The sequence below is a fragment of the Vigna unguiculata genome, chromosome 11 (genome assembly GCF_037176805.1).
Source record: "Vigna unguiculata cultivar grain cowpea cultivar isolate G323 ecotype 2 chromosome 11, ASM3717680v1, whole genome shotgun sequence".
Taxonomy (NCBI): domain Eukaryota; kingdom Viridiplantae; phylum Streptophyta; class Magnoliopsida; order Fabales; family Fabaceae; genus Vigna; species Vigna unguiculata.
This window is the reverse complement of record NC_140802.1, coordinates 10,176,197-10,197,608: the sequence shown is the minus strand read 5'-3', so window position 1 is coordinate 10,197,608 and position 21,412 is coordinate 10,176,197. Positions and strand designations below refer to the sequence as shown.

At 31.8% G+C, this 21,412-nt stretch overlaps 2 protein-coding genes across 2 annotated transcripts in view; both read left to right on the top strand.

Moving 5' to 3' along the window:
* The first annotated feature begins 5,105 nt into the window (after nucleotides 1-5,105).
* On the top strand, nucleotides 5,106-8,536 carry CKS (Nucleotide-diphospho-sugar transferases superfamily protein). Its single transcript, XM_028053517.2, has 8 exons — nucleotides 5,106-5,492; nucleotides 6,204-6,249; nucleotides 6,936-7,022; nucleotides 7,105-7,229; nucleotides 7,526-7,665; nucleotides 7,787-7,838; nucleotides 7,973-8,083; nucleotides 8,212-8,536. The coding sequence occupies exons 1-8, from the start codon at nucleotides 5,232-5,234 to the stop codon at nucleotides 8,302-8,304; spliced, it is 915 nt and encodes a 304-aa protein (XP_027909318.2). The 5' UTR covers nucleotides 5,106-5,231; the 3' UTR covers nucleotides 8,305-8,536.
* A 12,161-nt stretch (nucleotides 8,537-20,697) lies between these two features.
* The window catches only part of LOC114170095 (E3 ubiquitin-protein ligase RMA3), a 2,209-nt gene continuing 1,494 nt past the window's right edge, over nucleotides 20,698-21,412 (top strand). The window contains 1 exon segment of the mRNA XM_028055580.2: nucleotides 20,698-20,881. Coding sequence (XP_027911381.2) covers nucleotides 20,839-20,881 — 43 coding nt within the window. The 5' untranslated portion in view covers nucleotides 20,698-20,838.

The window sequence follows — 21,412 nt, the reverse complement described above, 5'->3', positions numbered from 1 at the left end:
AAAATAAAATAATAATACTAATATATATAATTATAAAATAAAATAAAATAAAATAAAATTAATAATATTAATCATAATAATAATAATAATAATAATCAAAATAATAATAAAAATAAAAAGAAAAATTGAAAACGATAGTAATTAAAATAATAATAGTAAATTAAAATAAAATGATAATAAGAAAAATAATAATAATAATAATAATAATAATAATAATAATAATAGAAATAATAATTATTATTATTATCATAATTATAATAAAATAATAATTATTATAAGTATAATAGTAAAATAAAATAATAATAATAATAATAATAATAAAATAATAATATTAATAATAATGGTAAAATAAAATAAAATTAATAATAAGAATAATATTAAGTGTGTCGTATTTAGAAGAAAACTCTAAACATCTCGTCAAGCAAAAAAGAAGAATCAAGATAATCATAGAAATGATTGGGTCACAAAAGGCAAAAAGAAGAATCATGATAGTCATAACAATGATTGGGTCACAAAGATAACTCAATACAACAGAAAGCACAAGCATACAAATACTCTCTCTAAAACCACATACGACAAACATCAAGAAGTGAAACGATACAAGAATTTGATTCAGGAGAAAGCTTTCATGCATCAATATATAACGCAATTGTATATAATATCATTAAAACAGGAAATGACAACTCCCCTAACCTGGAATTCTGGCTCCAAAAGTACTCTTAGAATCCTTTCTTACACCATAATTGATCTCCCATTTCATCTCCACCCTTGGGCACTCCTTCCAGCATTCTAACACTCTCCTAAGTTATGTTTTTAGGATTATAAAACTCCCTTTTGGTAGTAAAGGCTAAATTGTGCTAGTAAAGGTTCAAACCTACCCTAATTCCATTACCAAACAATTGCACAACCATTCAACCAATTCATATTTTATGATAAATCCTACACCTCTAGGATTATATTATCACACACCATGATCAAGCATACTATTAAAATAATAAAACAATTAAATTAATATGCTAATGACATACACAAGGCTTGAACCTAAGTCCCCTTATAATAGTCAAGTACTCTTAACCACTTAAGCTACCATTGCTCCTTGTCTTCTCTATCCATATTAATGAACTTAGGGATTCCTACCCTCGCATTTATTAGATAAATATTTATTTATTTATTTCATTTTCTCGGGTCTTATAAATCATATGGTGAGCAACTCAACACAAGAAAGTGACTTCAAGACTTATTTTTGAACGATAGACCACCCATATGCCATGCACGAGCAAGCGTTCAAGGATAGCAAAAATGAAGCTTTCATATTCATCACCAATCAACCCATAACAAGAGTCACCTTTTCTAGCCCAATCCAACATGCATAATTTTCTCAAGGGTGTCTCGAATAAATAAAAAACATAGCACTCAAGCATCCATGGTAAATGCGTAAAATAAAAGACATAAAACAAACCACATTTACCATCATTCTATAAACCTATGCTTACCCTTCCAAGCCTCAATCATCAATCAACAAAGTATAAAGAGAAGAAAAACAAGTCAACTTCCCCTACCTGGATAGTTCTTCTCAAGGTATAATAGTAAAATAAACAAGTCTCCTCTGAAGCGTCTTCGGTCTCACTTCACTTTTCTATTGCTCTTCCCTCTTGATTTATGTTTTCACACCTTTCTTAAAACCCTAACCTTTAATCTTTTATCATTAACCCTAACGGTCGTCCTTGTATCTTCTAAAAACCTAACATTTTATCTCCTTCCATTTTTAGTTTCTAAAATTTTCTGTTACGATCCGTTAAAAGACATAAAACAAACCACATTTACCATCATTCTATAAACCTATGTTTACCATTCCAAGCCTCAATCATCAATCAACAAAGTATAAAGAGAAGAAAAACAAGTCAACTTCCCTTACCTGGATAGTTCTTCTCAAGCGTCTCCTCTAAAGCGTCTTCGGTCTCACTTCACTTTTCTATTGCTCTTCCCTCTTTATTTACGTTTTCACACCTTTCTTAAAACCCTAACCTTTAATCTTTTATCATTAACCCTAACGGTCGTCCTTATATCTTCTAAAAACTTAACATTTTATCTCCTTCCATTTTTAGTTTCTAAAATTTTCTGTTAAGATTCTTTAAAAAATACTAACCATGCCGTTTTCATTTATATATATATATATATATATATAATAATTAAATTAGAATAAATCCACAATCTTAAACAAGCCATTAATTTTTTTTCATATTTGCGGGCATCCATGGATATAAAGAACAAAACTTACACTGTTGAGAGTGGGATTTAAACCCACGCCCTTTCGGACCAAAACCTTAATTTGGCGCCTTAGATGAACTCGGTCATCTCAACTTTAATTGCTTATCTCAACTTTCAGTATAAGACTGTGATTGATTATGGTTCTATCATGTAAAAATTTAGAAGTAGAGTTGGTAATGGAAGTTGCTCAATTTGTGTATTGAATAACACTTTGCAATTACTACAAAAATTTCATTTATAACCTTATTCAACATCTACTAATATTAAAATGTGATAGCCTTGATTTTGATGGATGGATATTGTCTTGAGGCAAAAGTATATGATATATATGGTATGATCGTGGTTTTAAGTCAAACAATCAGAATTACTCCAAATTAAATACAAAGTTCCACGATTTATTAATAACATTCTGTTGCAACCAAAATTGTGATGGGATGACGAACCAAAACTTAAAATTTGAAGAAAAAAAATTAGAGTCGCCACCGTAGTTTATTTTGGAAAACTAAGGAAATACCAAAAAAGATAAAACAAGGAATGTGAAAAACCAGATTTTGGGTCCGGGAGTCGGTTATGCATGAGAAATGTATTAGCACCCCACAATGTCCGTCCTAAGATGATATCTTTAATTAAATGTGCAAAAGTTATGTGGTTTTTCAAAATATTTATTTTTCCCAAAAATAATAATAAATGAATTTACAAAAGAAACAAAAATATTTTTTGGTTTGTTAGCTCGCTCCTAAGTATCTCCACTTACAATGGAGAATCAGGGTTACATAGTTATTTTACAAAAAAATAAACTATTTGAAAAACTATTTGAAAAATGGTTTGAATTTTTTGATATTTTTGAAAACCTTTTTATTTAAATTTTTCGTATTTTGAATTATTTTAAAATTGGTGTCACGCGACGCGAGTGGCCGGACAAACACTTGAAATAAATTCTTTTTTTTATCTTTTATTTTTTTCATTTTTTTAATCATTTATAAATTTTTAATATTTTTTTTAAAGTTATTTAAAGTGGATGTGGATGTCATGAGCAACAAGATAGATATAAAAAGGTAAACAAAGAAAACTATTTTTTTAGATCATATATATATATATTTTTTAGAAAAAAAAAAACAAAAGTTAAATTGGATGTCATGCGACGCAAGCGGCCGGGCAGACACTAAAGAAAGGGGAAAAATATTTTTTATGATTAAAAAATGAAAATTGGAAAAACTAAATCAAAAGATGAAAGAATTGAGAGTGACGTACCTTCAAAATTTTTCAATATCTCCTCACCTTTTCTCTTTTATTTTTTCTTGCTTCCTTTTCTAATATTTTTATTTTTGTTTTTCCAATAGAGATAAAAATGAGAGGTGTCTTTGTGGGTGGTAATGAGAGAAAGAGAGAGTGTAGAGAATGTTTTCTTCTCTTTTTTTCTACCTCCTTCAATATGTTGTTTTTTTTTTGAAAGAGAGATAAAAAAAGGAGGTGTGTGTGAGAGTTGTGATGGGAAAGAATTAGAGAAGTATCTAGAATATTTTCTTCTTTTCTTCGGTCATGTGACAGACTGCCTATTTATATTCACAAATTGCAATATCATTGCAATTTTAGCCTTAATTGTAATGAACAAGATATAGAAGAATTTGGTCATGATAGCAATACATTATGAAAATCAAATCGCACCAAATCAGAGCACAAAATCAATCAAGATCGGTAATATTTATTGAAACCATTGACAAATCAGAGCACAAAATCAATATCAATTAGTAATATTGATTCTTATCATTTGAGGAGATATTGCTTCTAATGATTAGAATCATATCATTCATTTCTCTATCAGGAACAAAGGGTATAAAATATTTGAGTTGTTGGGCTCATGAAAAGGAGTGTGATAATTAATAACAAAATGGGCTCTTCTTTCTTTTTCTCTTTTTTTTCTTTTTTTCCATCTCTTTTTTTTTCTAAAATTAAAGTTTGAAAAATTTGATTTTAATTTGGAGAGGGACAAAATTGCTCATTTTTACAAAAAATGGGACTAAATTGAGACAAATTAAAATAAAGGGACCAAATTGAGACTAAGGAAATGACACGTGGTGTAATATTGACACGTGTCACTGTCACGTCACTCTGTCACTGTCACGTGGCAGATGACAGCTTGACACATGGTAATTTTTTTGATTTTTTTAAATAAATTCAAAAAAAAATTCAAAATAAAAAAATTCAAAAAAAATTAATAAAAAATTTAAAAAATCGAGGAACTGACACGTGGCACTCCCTCTAACGACGTCAACCTTGACTTAACGGAAAGAGCAAATGTGAGACGTTTCAACAAAAAATGGGACCATTTTGAGACTTTTAAGAATTTGGGTACCATTTTGAGATTTTGACTCCAAAATGGGACCAAAGGCATAATTAAACCTAAAGTTAATAAAAAAATATATTTAACCCAATAATATAACTAAGGTGTGAACTTTAATTTTAATTTAAAATGAAAATGTTGTGACTGAATATAGTTTCAGGAGAGATAATTATACGTAATTTTGATCAAAATTATAAATACGCTATTAATATTTTATATATTTATATAAAATATTAATAATAATGGTTTTATTTTAATATTAATAACTGTTTACTAATAAAATTTAACATAGCTTAAAGCAGGTTAATATATTTTTAGTAATTCAACAAACTAAAATTGTTCAAATTTGGATAATTGAAAATAGATCGGGTTATTAAATTTCAATATAGTGAATGAAATTTAAAAAAATATAGTTAATTATTCATTAGTAAAATTGCAAAAGTGAAAGAGAATATAAAAAAATGCAAAAGTCAAAGAGAATATATAAAACTTCAAATCAGAGAACAGGGACGGGAACATGATTTTTCAAAGTATGACAGATAGATACATCGTTAGATCTGAAGTTCATTGCCAAGATTGAGCAAACTCACTCACTTTTCAAATTCTTCTCTTTGTTTGGGTCATGGCAAATTTTCCCTCACCGTGTTCATCGTCTTCTTCTTCTTCTACGGCGTCGTTTGGATCCTCGACCAGCGCAAAGACGTGGATTGTCCATGGAATTGTGGCGGGAGTGGCGATTGCAGCTGCGGTGGGTGCACGCGCTTACATGACCCGATTTGACAAGTTTCGGAGCCGGGCCCTGGGTATTATACCCGCCCGATATGCCTCTTCTCGGTTTCCGGGAAAGCCTCTGGTAGAAATCCTGGGCAAGCCCATGATCCAGGTTTCACCCTCTGCACTCTCTTCTTGATTTTTGTTTTTCAACATTGTTTGTGATGAATTTTAATTAAAAAATATTATAAATTGACAATGCATATAACTTGTACAATCTGAAAATGTTTAAGGGTCAATTTTGTTTGATATTAACAATTTCCTAAACTTAACATAGTATAGACTCTGGATCATCAAAGAAAGGGCGTGATTCGATAATATCAGTCTCGCATGGATTAAGATAAATTACTTGACTAGCTTCTTAAGTCTTAAGTTTCTAATCTTGTTAGTTGGACTCTCCTCTTGTCAAGGATGAGTAAAAAGCTGTAAAAGAGAAAATGGTTACTACTGGGTCCATGTGGATAGTGAAAGCCACTAGGAACATCGGCTCTTAAAGAGGTGAAAATATTAGGAGTCCCACATTGAGTAATATAAGCTACTTACATGATGTTGTACTTAAGCTTTGATGTTCTTTCACTTAATCGACTAGATTTTTTGGGTTTAATTCTCCACTTGTCCTAACATACTTGGTGATAGCTTTTATAGGAGAATTGAAGGTGAAGTTTACCTTGAGTAAAATATACTGAGAAACTTGTGGAGAAACGGGCTTATAGTTTATTAGAAAATTTCAGTTAACTTCTTGGCATTATAGGAACTATTTCCAGCATATATTTCTCTTCATAGGTCAGATTATGATGTATTTTACCTAATTTCGTTTTTACAGAGAACATGGGAAAGGGCAAAGCTGGCGGCTACATTGGATCATGTCGGTAGGTCTATCCCCATGATCTTCATCTAATCTGGCATTAATCGTATAGCTTAATATATAACTTCGAGTCAAGTTAATCTTTAAAATTTGTATGTTAAAGTATATGCCTCTAAGTGAAGCTTAAGTGATGGGCAGGGTATTATGGGGTGTTTCAGTCTCACATCAAGTAGTATAAGTGGTGAAGTAATTAAGTTTTTTGTTCTCCTTTCCTGATCAGTGGAGGTTTCTCACCAATGGCGATGCTGAGTGATGATTAAATTATGTTTTCATGTTGTTCCAATATGTGTTGCTTTTGATAGGACGTTTCTCAGACACAACATCTTATGTTCAAACACATCCTAGGAATGGACATGTAAATGATATTATATTTGTTTCAGTTTTTACTGTTTCTGGATTTGTTCATGCGTGTAAAACCTCTTGCTCTGGTCTTTTGAAGGTAACAAATCTTAAATGTTTCGAGGATCTACCAGTATTGCGTTGCTCTCCTTTATGAATTTCTAGGAAAACTGACCAAATAATACCATGATTTAGTCTGGATTGTAATATAGGTAGATTTTTGTGCACTACCTATGCACTTTGTCTTGTGCTTCATGTTCAAGAAAGTGTAGTAGACAGTTTTACAATTTGGTAGATGCATACATGAATGTGCATATCTTGCTACTTCTTGATAATTTTCTCTGGTTCTAGTTGTGGCAACTGATGATGAAAAGATTGCTGACTGCTGTCGACAATTTGGAGCTGATGTTATCATGACATCAGAATCTTGCAAAAATGGTAAGCTAATCAGTTTCTTTAGTATTGGAGCCACTCAAATATTTTTATTTCACAATGTTTCATACTTTATTTTGCTTGATAGGTACTGAGCGCTGCAATGAAGCCCTACAGAAGCTTGGGAAAAATTATGATATTGTTGTCAACATTCAGGGTGATGAACCACTTATTGAACCTGAGATAATAGACGGTGTTGTGAAAGCTTTGCAGGTAAGATTTTTTTACTTCATAAATTTGTTATTTTCATACCGTGGAAAATGTAAATAATGTTACATTGCCAAAAAAATAAATGAAAGCCTGCTTTAGCTAGGATCCTTTTTGTGCTTTTTATTCTGAACATAATTGTAAATCAATAGGTCCAAAATACTATTTTAGCATCACATTATCTTGAAAATCTTCCCATTTAAGTACTGTAACTCTTGCTAAAAGGACATTTCTATATATCTGATGTTTGTAATTTTATATTATTCCCTTGCACTATCTATCCTGAACCCTGACCTTTAAAGGCAGCTCCAGATGCAGTGTTCAGCACTGCAGTCACATCTTTAAAGCCTGAAGATGCTCATGATCCAAATAGAGTGAAATGTGTGATAGATAATCGTGGTTATGCCATCTATTTTTCACGAGGATTAATCCCATTCAACAAGTAAGTTACTAACAATTTAAGTTCAGATTTCCCATCTTAATTGTTACTTCTTTCACAAAACATGTGAAATTGTTATACGAGTTTTTGTATAACTGGATAAATGCCTGCACATATACTGCAGGTCAGGGAAGGTTAATCAACAGTTCCCGTATTTGCTTCATCTTGGGATTCAGGTACTACTATCGTTAAACTTTTTCTCATTTTCTGTAATAAGAATCATTGCTTGTTGTCCATTTGTCTTTAGATTGTTGTTATCGTTATTGGCTTCATTGTGAATTAACGTTTTTTCTGTCGATGAATCTACTAGAGCTATGATGTGAAGTTTCTAAAGATATACCCTGATCTTCAACCTACTCCTTTGCAACTAGAGGAGGATTTGGAGCAGCTTAAAGTCCTTGAGAATGGCTACAAGATGAAGGTACCTAAGCTATTTATATAGGATATCTTATCTATCTAGCAAATGCTTCTGAAATATTTGTATACTCATCAAGATTATATCATTGTTGTTCACTTCATTGAAATGTTTGTTTTCATTTTCTGCTATAGGTGATAAAGGTTAATCATGAGGCCCATGGTGTTGACACTCCGGAAGATGTTGGAAAGATAGAATCTCTAATGCGTGAGAGGAACTTCTCTTGAACTCAGATACGACATAAAACTATATGCAAATTAATCATTATGACATCATAGGTAGAAAAGGGCTTTATTTTTTCTTTTTCTTATAGTATAAATCTTCTTGTTGCATTCAACATAGTATATATACGTGTTATTATTTATGTTGTATGTTATTCTTTATCTTCAGATAATAGACTTCTGAGATACACAGAATACATATTTATTACAATGTTAGAGTGAACAGATAACTGTGAAATTGAAAGCAATCAAAAGAAATTTTTATGATAATATAATATAATACTAGTTCAAAGATATAATAAATCAAATATGTTCTAATTATTTTTAAGTTTATTTTTTTAAATATTTTTCGTCTTCAAATTATTATAAAATATTATATTTCGTTGCTAAATTATAAAGAAATCTATTCTTGTATTTTATGAAAGTAACGTAAAACATTCTTTCTAACGTCCTACGTCATAAGCAATGAATTATAATATAGTTTTGACATGTTATTTTGTTAAAATTGATGTTTTATATAACTTTTATCAAATACAGGATAAGATGCTTTATAATTTAGTTAAAAACATAATATATTTTTTTATAATAATTTGGAGATAAAAACTCATACTTAACCATTTTATTTATAAATAATATTTGAAATCACATTGAATTGTTGTGCTTTTCCGTATCTATGAACTAACACAAAGTAATTTGTATAACATAATAATATAACTATCCGTGTGAGAAATAATGAAAGAAATTTTAACTGAAATTGTTGTTATGGAGTTTATGTAAAGAATAGTACTTTAATATTATATTATATTTCTATTTGAGTGTTATGAATTTTTAGAAATAAGAAATGTATAATGAGTTAAACATTTAATTAATTCGTTAAAGTAAGAGTTTAATTTTATATATGAGTAAAATTTATACTGGGAACGCTCAAAATTCAATGAACTACTACGAGAAATTCGTTTTATAGATTTTCAAACATGGAATTCTAAAGTTAAACAATTCAATCTAATGGTAAAGAAAGTTTTAATATATATATATATATATATATATATATATATATATATATATATATATATATATATATATATTGATATTGGATTGTAAAATCAAGAAAGGCCACGTGAAAAGTTTTAATTTAGTAGAATAATTCTAATAAATAGAACGTCTGCATGTTTATAATAAAAAATAGAGGACCGACATAAAATATATGAAAATTAACCTTTTACCATTATTCCAAATTATACTTGAATGAAACCCAAAGGCACAACACAATGTCGTGAATAGAATTTAACACAGACAAGATTAAACTGGAAATTTGCTCACAGTAAGAAATTACAAAATAACAGTACACAAGAAGAAAGGCTAAACAACGAGCAATGAAGGATCCAGGAAGCCTAACTACAACGCAGCCTCCCCACCAACATCACGATCACCAAGAGTCTCCACATCTGCTCATACTAAAGATTTGGTGATCATCGCAAAAAGAAAAAAGTCAAAGAAAAGAACAGACACAAAGAGAAAGGGTAAGTTGTAAGTTAGAGTAAAACAATTTTCAACATGTTATTAAGCAAGTAAATGTTAAATCAGGTCATAATTAGGAATGACAAGAGGGCGGGACGGCGATGGGTTTTGCAATCCCATACCCATCCCATAAAAAAAATTCATCCTCATCCCCATATCCAAACCCAATGGGTATCAAACTCTTTTTTCCCATCCCTACCGAGTAACGGGTATAATCTAGTACCCATACCCATACTCGTTTTCTTACTACTTCAATATTAATTTTAATTAATTTTTTATAAATTAATAAAAAATTACGGTAAAAGAAACATAATATTATCAAATATTTAAGAGGATGATTGTTTCTTCAATATCAAATACTTTGAAATAAATTATAATTTTTTACATTTTAGATTAGAATACCAAATAAAATTTCATTAGAACCAAAATATTTATTAAATTTGCAAACATTAAAGAAACCTAGTTGATAAAATTTTAAAAATATTTTTAAAAAAATATTTTTAAAAAAATATAAAAGAAAAATAAATATTTAAATTAAAATATATTTTAAATGTTTGTTTACTTCAATTTCTTAAATTCTAATCAATGTCTTTTTTATACATTAACAAAAGTTATAATACATCACTTGATCAAAATGACGCAAAGAACAAATAATAAGCATAATAATAAAACTGACATAGATTTTGGATCTTTTGAACCCCAATATATGTTGGATGGTGATAAAAAATATTCATAACAATTACATTAAATTTTTATATTGTAGTAAATAAAAGTTATTTATACAATTATAGTGAAAATATTACAGTATAATTGATAATGAGTTAGAAAATAAAAAAATAATTAGATAAAATATATAAAAATAGTATTCTACATGAAGAAAATAAACAACAAATAAAAGTATTAAGAAATTAACAAATGTGTGTCTTAGAAACAATTTGAGAGACTACTGAAAGAAATCGCACAAAGGAAATTAAATGTATAATTAAGGGTATGATAAGATGAAAAATACCTTAGAGATCTAAATTTGTTTTTCAAATATCAACATATATACTCAATGGTCGAGAAATAACAAATTTTTTTTTTAGCGAAACAAAAAAGTTGTTTAAATGAAACAAAAATGATTAATAATAAGTAAAGATTTTTTTATATTACCTTGTAAATGAAAGATTTATGCTATTAAACACTTAAATTGAGAGTATTAAAAATTCTCATGTGAAAGGAAAATATACAATAAATAAAAATATTAAAAAATAATAGAAATATTCAAATGTGAGACATAAAAAATTTTAATTACATACATCATTTTAACATAACTACATAAAGATTTATGATAAGATGAAAAATATATTGGATACAAATGAGTTTCATACAAACCAAATAATTAGAAGAAATAAAAAATAGAAAGTATATATATATATATATATATATATATATATATATATATATATATATATAGGGTTACTTAATTAATTGTCAAGATTTTAATAATTTAAACGAGAATGGAGATATGGCGGAGACGAGTATTATGGCAGGGATATGTGCATCCCTATACCCATCCCCATACTCAATCGAAAAAGTCAGGGATTCCCCATACCCATACCCATACCCATACCCATACCCATACCCAGTCAATGCGGGGATTCCCCGTTTAAACGGGAACGAGTTCGGACAATACCCACGAGGGCGGATTTATTTGCCATCTCTAGTCATAATCATATAAAATAGTAGGCACCCAATTCATGTGATAGCAAACAAATGCAAGACCTTCTGACTCAATTATCCGGATTATACTCTTGATATAGAATTCTAAAGAAAGTATACACCTGTGCTGGTTTCTAAACTCTACAGAGTCTAAATGTAAGGGGTTATCACCCAACCACACCCCAGGGTTAATCCCCTGATTGTCTAAGGCCATTATCCTGCCAAAGACTGGGACCTCCTGCCACTTTCACCACATAAATCTTTCTACTTTATATGAGTATGAATGATTATTAGAGTTCAAGATACCTTCCTTTCTCTAGACATCTCCTATATCAAGGTATACACTAACCACACCATCACCACGAGTTTCCCATAAAACTCTTTTACCAACAACATTCCACATGCCATCCCAGACATTATAATCTCATGTTAATGTCCAACCAACCAACCCATTCGTATTTCATTTCATACCAAGCAAGTCAATATCATATGAAACATACATAATCACAAATTCATGCTTTAAGAGTAATTGAATCAATCCACAAGTTAAAGTAAGGAATTAAAGTTTTGCAGATATTCTCACTTAAGCTAGACTGATCTCGCTTAAGCGAAGCTAGACTGATCTCGCTTAAGTTAGAAATTTCCGCTTAAGCTAGATTGGTCTTGCTTAAGCTAAAATTCTAACACAGAGTAGATTGAAATTATGTTATTCTCGCTTAAGCGAGACTACTCTTACTTAAGCTAGAAATTCTCGCTTAAGCTAAACTGATCTGGCTTAAGCTAAAATTTCTCACTTATGCTAAACTGACAGATTTTCACTAATTTCAACATGCAAAACTCAAAATCCCAAACAACAAAAACTAAAGAAAACACAACCACATTGCATAAAACATTGGCATCATACTTCATACTTTTAAAAAGGGTAAACAAATCAATCATGGGAGCATACTGTTAGTTTTGAAATGGTTGAAAAACCAAGAAGGGAGGGGGGTTGAATTGGCTAGTTAAAAATTTAGGCTATCTTTGCAAGCTAAAAACCACCTTTAATTGAATCAAATAGATCACCAAGTTAGGATGCAAATAGTATTGAACTGTACACTTTCAATCGATCAAAAATAGAGTTAATCGATTGATTTTACTAAACAGATTCTGTTCTGGTATAATCAACCGATTGAAACAGGAAAATAGTCAATTGAAATACTGGGAAAAATACAGAAATGCGAATATGAATTTTAAACCAAGAACAATGCTCAAGAATGATCAAGATAGGTTCTAAATGATTATGTAAACATGCTCGATGTTGCAAATGCTATGAAAACATGCAAGAACATGAAAAAGATTATTAGAGCACAAGTTCTTTAAACTTTAAAATGAAAATGCAAGAGAGAAAGGTTAGAGAAGAGAGGAGACCACGAAATTTTATACTGGTTCACTCAAACCTGAGCTACATCCAGTTTGTCAAGGCAACCTAAGCTTAACTTTGCACTATTTCAAAAGATTTACAAAGTATCCACCTTTACACTTCCAAAATATGCAAAAACACTACAAAAAACTCTTGAATCACACAAGAATCACACCAGCACAGCAAGAATCCTCTTGCAGACCTGGAAAACCACAAGGCACACACACAAAGCTTGAGAAAGATCAAACCTCAGTGGTAGCACAACCCATCCTACTACAAACCACTTTCTCCAAACTTCAAACCAAGCCAAAAGCTCCAAGAATTGATCAAAGATCAATCTTCAATTGCTGCAACACGTATGATCACGAAGGAGAGAGTTTCCATAAGTTTCCAGAATAAAATCGTGCTCTAAAATGATCAACTTACCTATCTTTCGAAAATCACAGCTTTTATAGTCAAACTGTTACGAAATTCAACAAGTTGATTTTCAAATCAATCGGTTGATTTCACTTGACTTAAGTGAAATCAGTTGATTAAAAACTAAATCAACTGATTGAATTTGTTGCAGTTTAAGACTATTGCAGCCAACCTTTTAACCTGTTAAAAAACCATTCAACAGACTAAAAGAGACATTTTAACTTGTTGAAAAACCATTCAACAGATTAAAAGACACACCTAAGACCAAAAACATCTAATTAATGCTATAAGGTCTACAACATGAATTGCAAACTTAAAATACACTTTTTAAATGATGTAACTATATGGAAAGCACACGTTCTAGCCTTGATCAACATGGTTATCATCAAATCTCCTTTCCTTCATCAATGTAGGCTTCATTCCAATGGTAATGGCTTCAAGATAGTTCAAAAGAGCTTCATTCAATCTTCATCAAATCTTCAAGAAGCAAACCACCTTGGCTTCTCATGTCAACAATCTCCCCCTGATTTGATGAAGCCAACCTCTATTTCCTTTCATCTATCTTCTTCTATCTTTCATTGCAAAGGCTTCCATTTGTTGGATACTATTAAATTGATGATGTGACACCTTAGCTTGAAGCTTGTGAACCTGAAAGACATTTACAGTAGAAATACACACAAGCTAGCAAGTATACAAATGTGATCATGCTCCCCTATCAATAATATGGGTTGAAATTCAGATTTGATTATTGATTCCAATTTTAATGTTTAGTTCAATGTGATTATTAAAAGTTGTTTCCAATTTTCCAATTTTTCTCCCCCTTTGGATTCATCAAATAGAACAAATTCATAAAGATAACAAGTATTGCATAACATTTCATTAATACTGGAAGGGAATATAGCCAACAGAAACTGAAAACAGAAAACAAATGCATAAAGCTGATACAATCAGCCGACTGAAATGAAAAACAACCAACTGAAACAGACAAAACTCAACCTGAAAAATCACAAACACAAGGATGCAATGCAAGATCCTAAACAACCACCACACTCAGTCATCCTGAGGATCATTTCTGGTATGGAATGAGTGGAGCATATCATGGATGTCATGAATTTGACCATCCAATGCATTGAATCTCTCATTGCAAAAGTTGTGATGTGGATGTTGGGACACATTGAGCTCATGCAGTTGGTTCAACACCATCCTCTCAAAATGTGAGTACACAAAGCCTCTATCCTCTAGAGGGTTATAGGGAATCAAGTCCATAGGTCCAGCAGTTGGTTCTTCCTCTTGATTTGCACCACTTGAACCAACTTCATGGTCATGTGCACCACCAACAACAGCTCCAGCAGTTGTCCATCCATTTCCCACCTTGAGAAAGCCCATTTTGTGTAGATTTTGGTTGGAGGTATGGTTCAACAGTCCAGTTGAGTCTTCTAGCTCATCCTCTACATCAATTCCAAAGTATTCAATGAATTTAGACACCAAAACCACATATGGCAGCCTAAAATCCGTAAGCCTCTTAGCCTTGAGCATGTGATCACGGAACACATAGATCCAATCCAATTGGATGTTGTTTTGAATGTAGTACATGAGTATCAAATCTCCCTCATTCAATGTTGAATGGTTGCTACCACGTGGAACTATAATTTTTGTGACTATCATAGCAAGAAGCCTTTGATCCACCTTGAGACCACCAACATGGAAGTGTTTGATATCAGCAGCAGGATTCCTCAAGCATTAGCCATAGTATTGCATCTTGTTGAATTTTGGAACAACCCTAGTTTCACCTTTTCTCACTTGCACACCTCTTGATTTGAGTCCAACCACATCTTTCCAAGCTCTCTTGTTGATCTCCATTGGAACACCCTTGATGCTAGACAACAGGACATCATTTTTGAACTCCAAGTTGGTGAAAAACACTTTCACCAAGTCTGGATAGATTTTCCCTGAAAGTTCAAGGAAAAACTTCAACTTTTGATGCTTGAGTTGTTGGAATAGGCTCTCAAAATCTTTAGCCCTTAGCCATGAAAACCTCAGCACCTTAGGAATGTTGATCTGCTTCCTATTCATCTCAATGAGGAACACTTGAATGTTGTCCTCATGATCCTCAAACCATGCTTCAATTCTTCCATGGCTTTCGTGATTTAGAGACCTTGGGGTAGGAGGAGTGAAGTGCTCATCATCAGATTGGATAGCTCTTTGGGATGAGTGTTGGTATGGCTGTTTCTAAGAGATGTATGATGCAAATGCAGCAATACAAGTGCAATATTTATAATTGAACCAGTCGATTTTCAAAAACAATTGATTAAATGATGCAGATTTTTCTAATTAATTCATTTTAGGTTACCCAAATCAGTTTAATGCAGTCCAAAGCAGTATCTCATGCATTCATGATGTTTTCAATGTGTTTTTATGAGTGAATCAATCAGTTCAGATCATGTGAGCTACATGCACATTGGAATTGTACACTAGAATGCTTTTTGGTCAAATAAATCAGTAAAAGTAACACATGACTGATGAAATGGGCAGTTAAGAGCAGATAATACTTGAAAAAAAGATGCTTTCTTTGACTGAGTCAGCTTAACAATTCAATTCGTGAGTAAATGCACAATTTAAGTAAAATCAACACATTGAAAAATAGAATCAGTCGATTAAAACAGCATTAGAGCATCAGAGATTAAAAATATAATCTGGTTAAGTGAAATCAACTAACTGATTTTGAAAATCAACCGATTGAAAATCGTAAAATTGAACTTTATTTTTCCAGATTCAATTTTAATGAAATCAACATACTAAATTGTGCAAACAACAGATTGAAAATCATACCAGATCAACATTTCATCATTCGGTGGCAGTTTAAGTGAAATAAACATGTTGAAATACAGAAACAACAGGTTGACAGATCATGTTTTTGCAAACAAAGGCAAATTTAAGTGAAATCAACACGTTGAAATGCAAAATCAACAGGTTGAATGTGACAGTTTTCAATTTTTGTATAGAACAACAGATTTTTATGAAACTAGTGCATGAGTACACAAGATTTACATGCTGCAAACACATCAGACCACATTCTCTATGTCTAATATGCCTAGTTCAATTCTTAGCTTGTTAAACCTATATCTAGCCAATGGTTTTATAAACAAATCCGCCAATTGATTTTCAGTTTTAACAAATTTGATTTCACAATCTCCCTTTTGAACATGATCACAAATGAAATGATGCCTAATCTCTATATGCTTTGCTTTAGAATGTTGTATTGGATTCTTAGTTAAGTTTATAACACTAGTATTATCAGATTACAAAGGTACCTTGCTTAGCCTTACACCATAGTCCAAAAGTTGATGCTTCAACCATATGATTTGTGCACAACCATGTCCAGCAGCAATATATTCAACTTCAGCTGTGGAAAGTGCCACACATGCTTGCTTTTTGCTATTCCATGAGATTAGACTTGATCCAAGCAAATGGCAAGTACCACTTATGCTTTTCCTATCCAATTTGCACCCTGCATAGTCCGAATCTGAAAAGCCACTAAGAATTATGTTAGACTCACATGGATACCATAAACCAACATTGGTTGTTCCTTTGAGGTACTTTAGAATCCTTTTTACAGCCTTAAAGTGTGATTCCTTTGGATTTGCTTGAAACCTAGCACATAAGCATACTCCAAACTGAATATCTGGCCTACTTGCTGTAAGATAGAGCAAAGACCCAATCGACCCTCTATATTTGGTTGAGTCCACTGATTGGTCATCCTCATCTGCATCCATAAGACAATTTGTTGCAATTGGAGTGGCAGCTTCCTTGTAATCCTCCATTTTGAACTTTTTCAACAAGTTAAACAATATTTTGATTGATTTAAAAATGTTCCATGCTTGAGTTGCTTGACTTGCAGCCCTAGAAAGTAGGTAAGCTCACCCATCATGGACATCTCAAATTCTCCTTGCATAGCTGCAACAAACTTTTCACACAATGTGTTGTTATTTGAACCAAAGATGATATCATCAACATACACTTGAACAAGTATAACATCATTTTCATGTTTTCTAATGAAGAGTGTTTTATCCACTACACCTATAGCATAACCTTTTGATAAGAGAAAATTGCTTAGCCTTTCATACCATTGTCTTGGTGCTTGTTTCAAACCATATAAGGCCTTTTTCAATTTGAAAACATGGTTAGGATAAAGATGATCCTCAAATCCAGGAGGTTGTGATACATACACTTCTTCATTTAGGAAACCATTCAAGAATGCACTTTTCACATCCATTTGATGCAATTTAAAGTTACATATGCAAGCATATGCTAAGAGTAATCTCACAGCTTCTAGCCTAGCTACAGGTGCATAAGTTTCATCAAAATCAATGCCTTCTTCTTGATTATAACCTTTAACAACTAGTTTAGCTTTGTTTCTTACAATATTACCATCTTCATCCATTTTGTTTCTAAAAACCCATTTAGTTCCAATTATATTCATATCATCAGTTTTAGCACTAGAAACCACACATCATTTCTTGTGAATTGATTGAGTTCATCTTGCATAGCCACAATCCAATTACTATCATTCAAAGCATCATTCACATTCTTAGGTTCAATTTGAGATACAAAAGAAACATGTTCACAAAATACAATCCTACGTCTAGTAGATACTCCCTGTTTGATATCACATATGATGTTGTCCTTTGATAAACCTCTAGGCTGGATCCAATCCTTGGGCAAGTTGCTGTCTGTAGCTTTTTCAGTCGTCTGTTTTTCCTTTTCAGCCGACTGATTTTCTGCAGCAGTGAGCTTTCCTGCAATAGAAATTTGCTCCTACAGTAGATCTTCCTCATCTGCATTCTTTGACAATTGATCTTGCAACTTTGGGTTAGTTTCATCAAATACAACATGCATAAACTCTTCAATAGTCATCAATATCTTATTATAGACTCTATATGCATGACTTTGTGTAGCATAGCCTAGAAAAACACCTTCATCTGCTTTTGCATCAAATTTGCCAAGACTTTCTTTGCCATTATTTAAGATAAAGCACTTACATCCAAATACTTTTAGGTGACTTAAAATAGGCCTCCTCCCTTTAAAAAGCTCATAGGGGGTTTTCTTCAAAATTGGCCTAATCAACACTTTATTTAAAACATAGCAAGCAGTGTTGACTACATCAGCCTAAAAGTACTTAGGTAGTGAGTTTTCATTCAACATAGTTCTAGCTAGTTCCTCAAGTGACTTGTTTTTCCTTTCAACAACACCATTTTGTTGTGGGGTTCTTGGTGCAGAAAAATTATGGTTAATGCCATGCTTTTCACAAAAGTGTTCAAACTTTTCATTTTGGAATTCCCCACCATGATCACTTCGAATAGACACTATCTTGGAACTCTTTTCATTTTCAAGCATCTTGGCAAGTCTTTTGAAAGTATGAAAAGTATCATTTTTGGCAGCTAAGAATAAAGTCCATATGTACCTAGAGAAATCATCAACAACGACTAATGCATAAAGATTGTCACGAAGGCTCATGGTTCGAAATGGACCAAATAGATCCATGTGAAGCATCTCTAAAGGTCTTTCAGTTGAAACAACATTTTTGGGTTTAAAAGAGACCTTAGTTTTGACATGCTTCACACACTCTATCCTTCTCAAACTTGAGTTTTGGTAGTCCTTCAACCAGTTGTTTTCTATTCAGCCGATTGAAATGCTACATGTGTATGTGACAAAGTCTTCTATGCCATAACCAAGTATCATCCTCTTTTGTAAGCAAACAGTGGATGCTAAATGATGCATGATGCAGGTCAAATACATATATATTATTGACTATTTTTCCTATCAAAACAATACTACCATGTGCATCATATATCAAACAATTATTTGGTTCAAACATGACTTTAAAGCCTTTATCACATAGTTGACTTATACTTATCAAATTGTGTTTGAGTCCTTCTACTAGTAGCACATTCTTGATGTTGAAAGAGGATCCATTGCCTATGACACCATTTCCAAGGATTTTTCCTTTGTTGTTGTCTCCATAGGTTACAAACCCTTCCTCCTTCAACTCCAACTTTGCAAATTTGGTATTATCTCCTGTTATATGTCTCGAACAACCACTATCAAGGTACCACAAATCTTTCTTATCACCTTTCATGACCTGCAAAACAGATTTGGATTATTTGGTACCCTTTGATAGGTTGGGTCCATCATGGTTATGCCTTTCTAGATCCTTTTGGGATCCATTTCATAATCCCTTTAGGAATATCATATTTTCTAGCATGACAGTTTTTAATAACATGACCTTTTTGCATACAGAAGTTACATGAAATGAATGGCATATCACTTGGCATACTTTTTGAAAAGAAACTAGAGAACTTCTTGGTTTTCTTTTGAAAAGAAGGATTGTAACCAAGTCCAACTTTGTTAAACACACAGTTTTGAGAACCAAGAACAACCTCTAAGTTTGCTTCCCCTCTTGTGAACCTTGCACAAGTCTTTAATCTACAATTATTGGTAAATAAATATTTATTCATTTATTTAATTTTTTCGGATCCTACATCCAATAATGTGATGGGGAAAATGGAGATTAAGGTTTTCATGAAGAAATGGGTGAACCTTAAGAAGATGGTTTTTACATGAATCGAGCATAACATAATGATATGAATGGATGGTGCTTCAATTCCATTCTTCCCCGCAACAATACAAGGTGACGGTGGTAATCATGGCTAAGTGAGAGAGAGTGGATCAGTGGCAGAAGGCTTGAAAGCAATATTATCACCTATTTTATGCAATATTATGCCTTAAAAAAATAAAAATTTTGGATGTCAAAAAGTGTTTTACCGAAACTCTATTGTGGATGTAAAAATGTTCTAGCAAAGGATAACATTCTTATCACCAAGAGCATTCAAAAATGTGATCTCGCCCTTTCCTATCTCAGAGGATACTTTTTATTCTTTACTTTCAATTATCTAAAATTCCTATAATCATTAGTATTTCAAACACCCATCATTTATTATACTAAAATATATTTTAATATCTATCATTTATTGTGGACCTTCCAACTTCTATGTGTAACTGTCTTCATGATTATCAAGTCAACATTTTATCTATCATGTTCTTTGATATGGAGTTGACTAACTCAATCGAAATTGAACCTAACACCGCAACATATTCTATTTTTGCACATTTTATTGGTGTAATAGTTAAGAAGATAATTTATATTTTTCGTGATTAAAAAAAATAACTGAAGAAAATAACAGAAACAAACAACTGATAATAAATAAATAACAAAAGCAAACAAAATCGTTTTATTTTTATCAATTAATAGTTAGTAAAAAAATATTAAATAAGGTAGCACCACCACGTTCCCATCCATTCTTCCCCGCAACACAATTTTCTTCCACATTTAACTCTCCTCCATTGTTTCTGTCACATCCCAATTCTCTCTTACTCCCCATAACGATTTTCTTATATTTTCACTTTCTTTCCCTGCTAACCTTTTTTCTCCTCTTGTTTCTTTTATGCATTGCGTTCTTCATTGGCACTTTTTCTTGTGTTGTAAAGGTACATTTCTTTCTTACCCATTGTTTTTTTTTTCTGCCCTTGTTGTCATATGTGATAACGAGAATTTCAGTTTTTCTTGGGGATTTTTGGGCTCAAAATTGGATTTGATTTTTAAGGATGGGTGTTGGGCTTTTGTGTCTTGATGTTTGCATGCTTTGTATTTTCATTGGGGGTAGTGTTTTAAGGTTCTTTTCAATGTGCTCTGAAATTGAGGATTGAATCTGCATTATTCTTTTAGTTTAATGAGATGGGAAACTGGGAATTGGTAATGAATAATCGTAGAATAAACCTAATTTGTGTAGAGGTTATTCTTAAACAATTTTGTTTTTCATTTTCTTGGGGAAAACAGTTTGTTGGGATTGTTCTATGAAAATTAAGGTTGTACAAGCTTATATCTCTTGGTGGTTCATCACATATTTTTATAAATGGCATTTCTTTGATCAAGAGATTATTGTTCACTCCAAAATGAGTGACTGTCTCTTTCAAGTTGTTGGCAAAGGATCTATGAGCACATAAATTGGATTTGTGGTT

Coding starts and splice junctions, on each gene's coding strand:
- CKS (XM_028053517.2), top strand. CDS start 5,232: ATGGCAAATTTTCCCTCACCGTGTTCATCGTCTTCTTCTTCTTCTACG. Junction 7,023..7,104: donor ATCAGAATCTTGCAAAAATG/GTAAGCTAATCA, acceptor TTTGCTTGATAG/GTACTGAGCGCTGCAATGAA. Junction 8,084..8,211: donor AGAATGGCTACAAGATGAAG/GTACCTAAGCTA, acceptor TTTCTGCTATAG/GTGATAAAGGTTAATCATGA.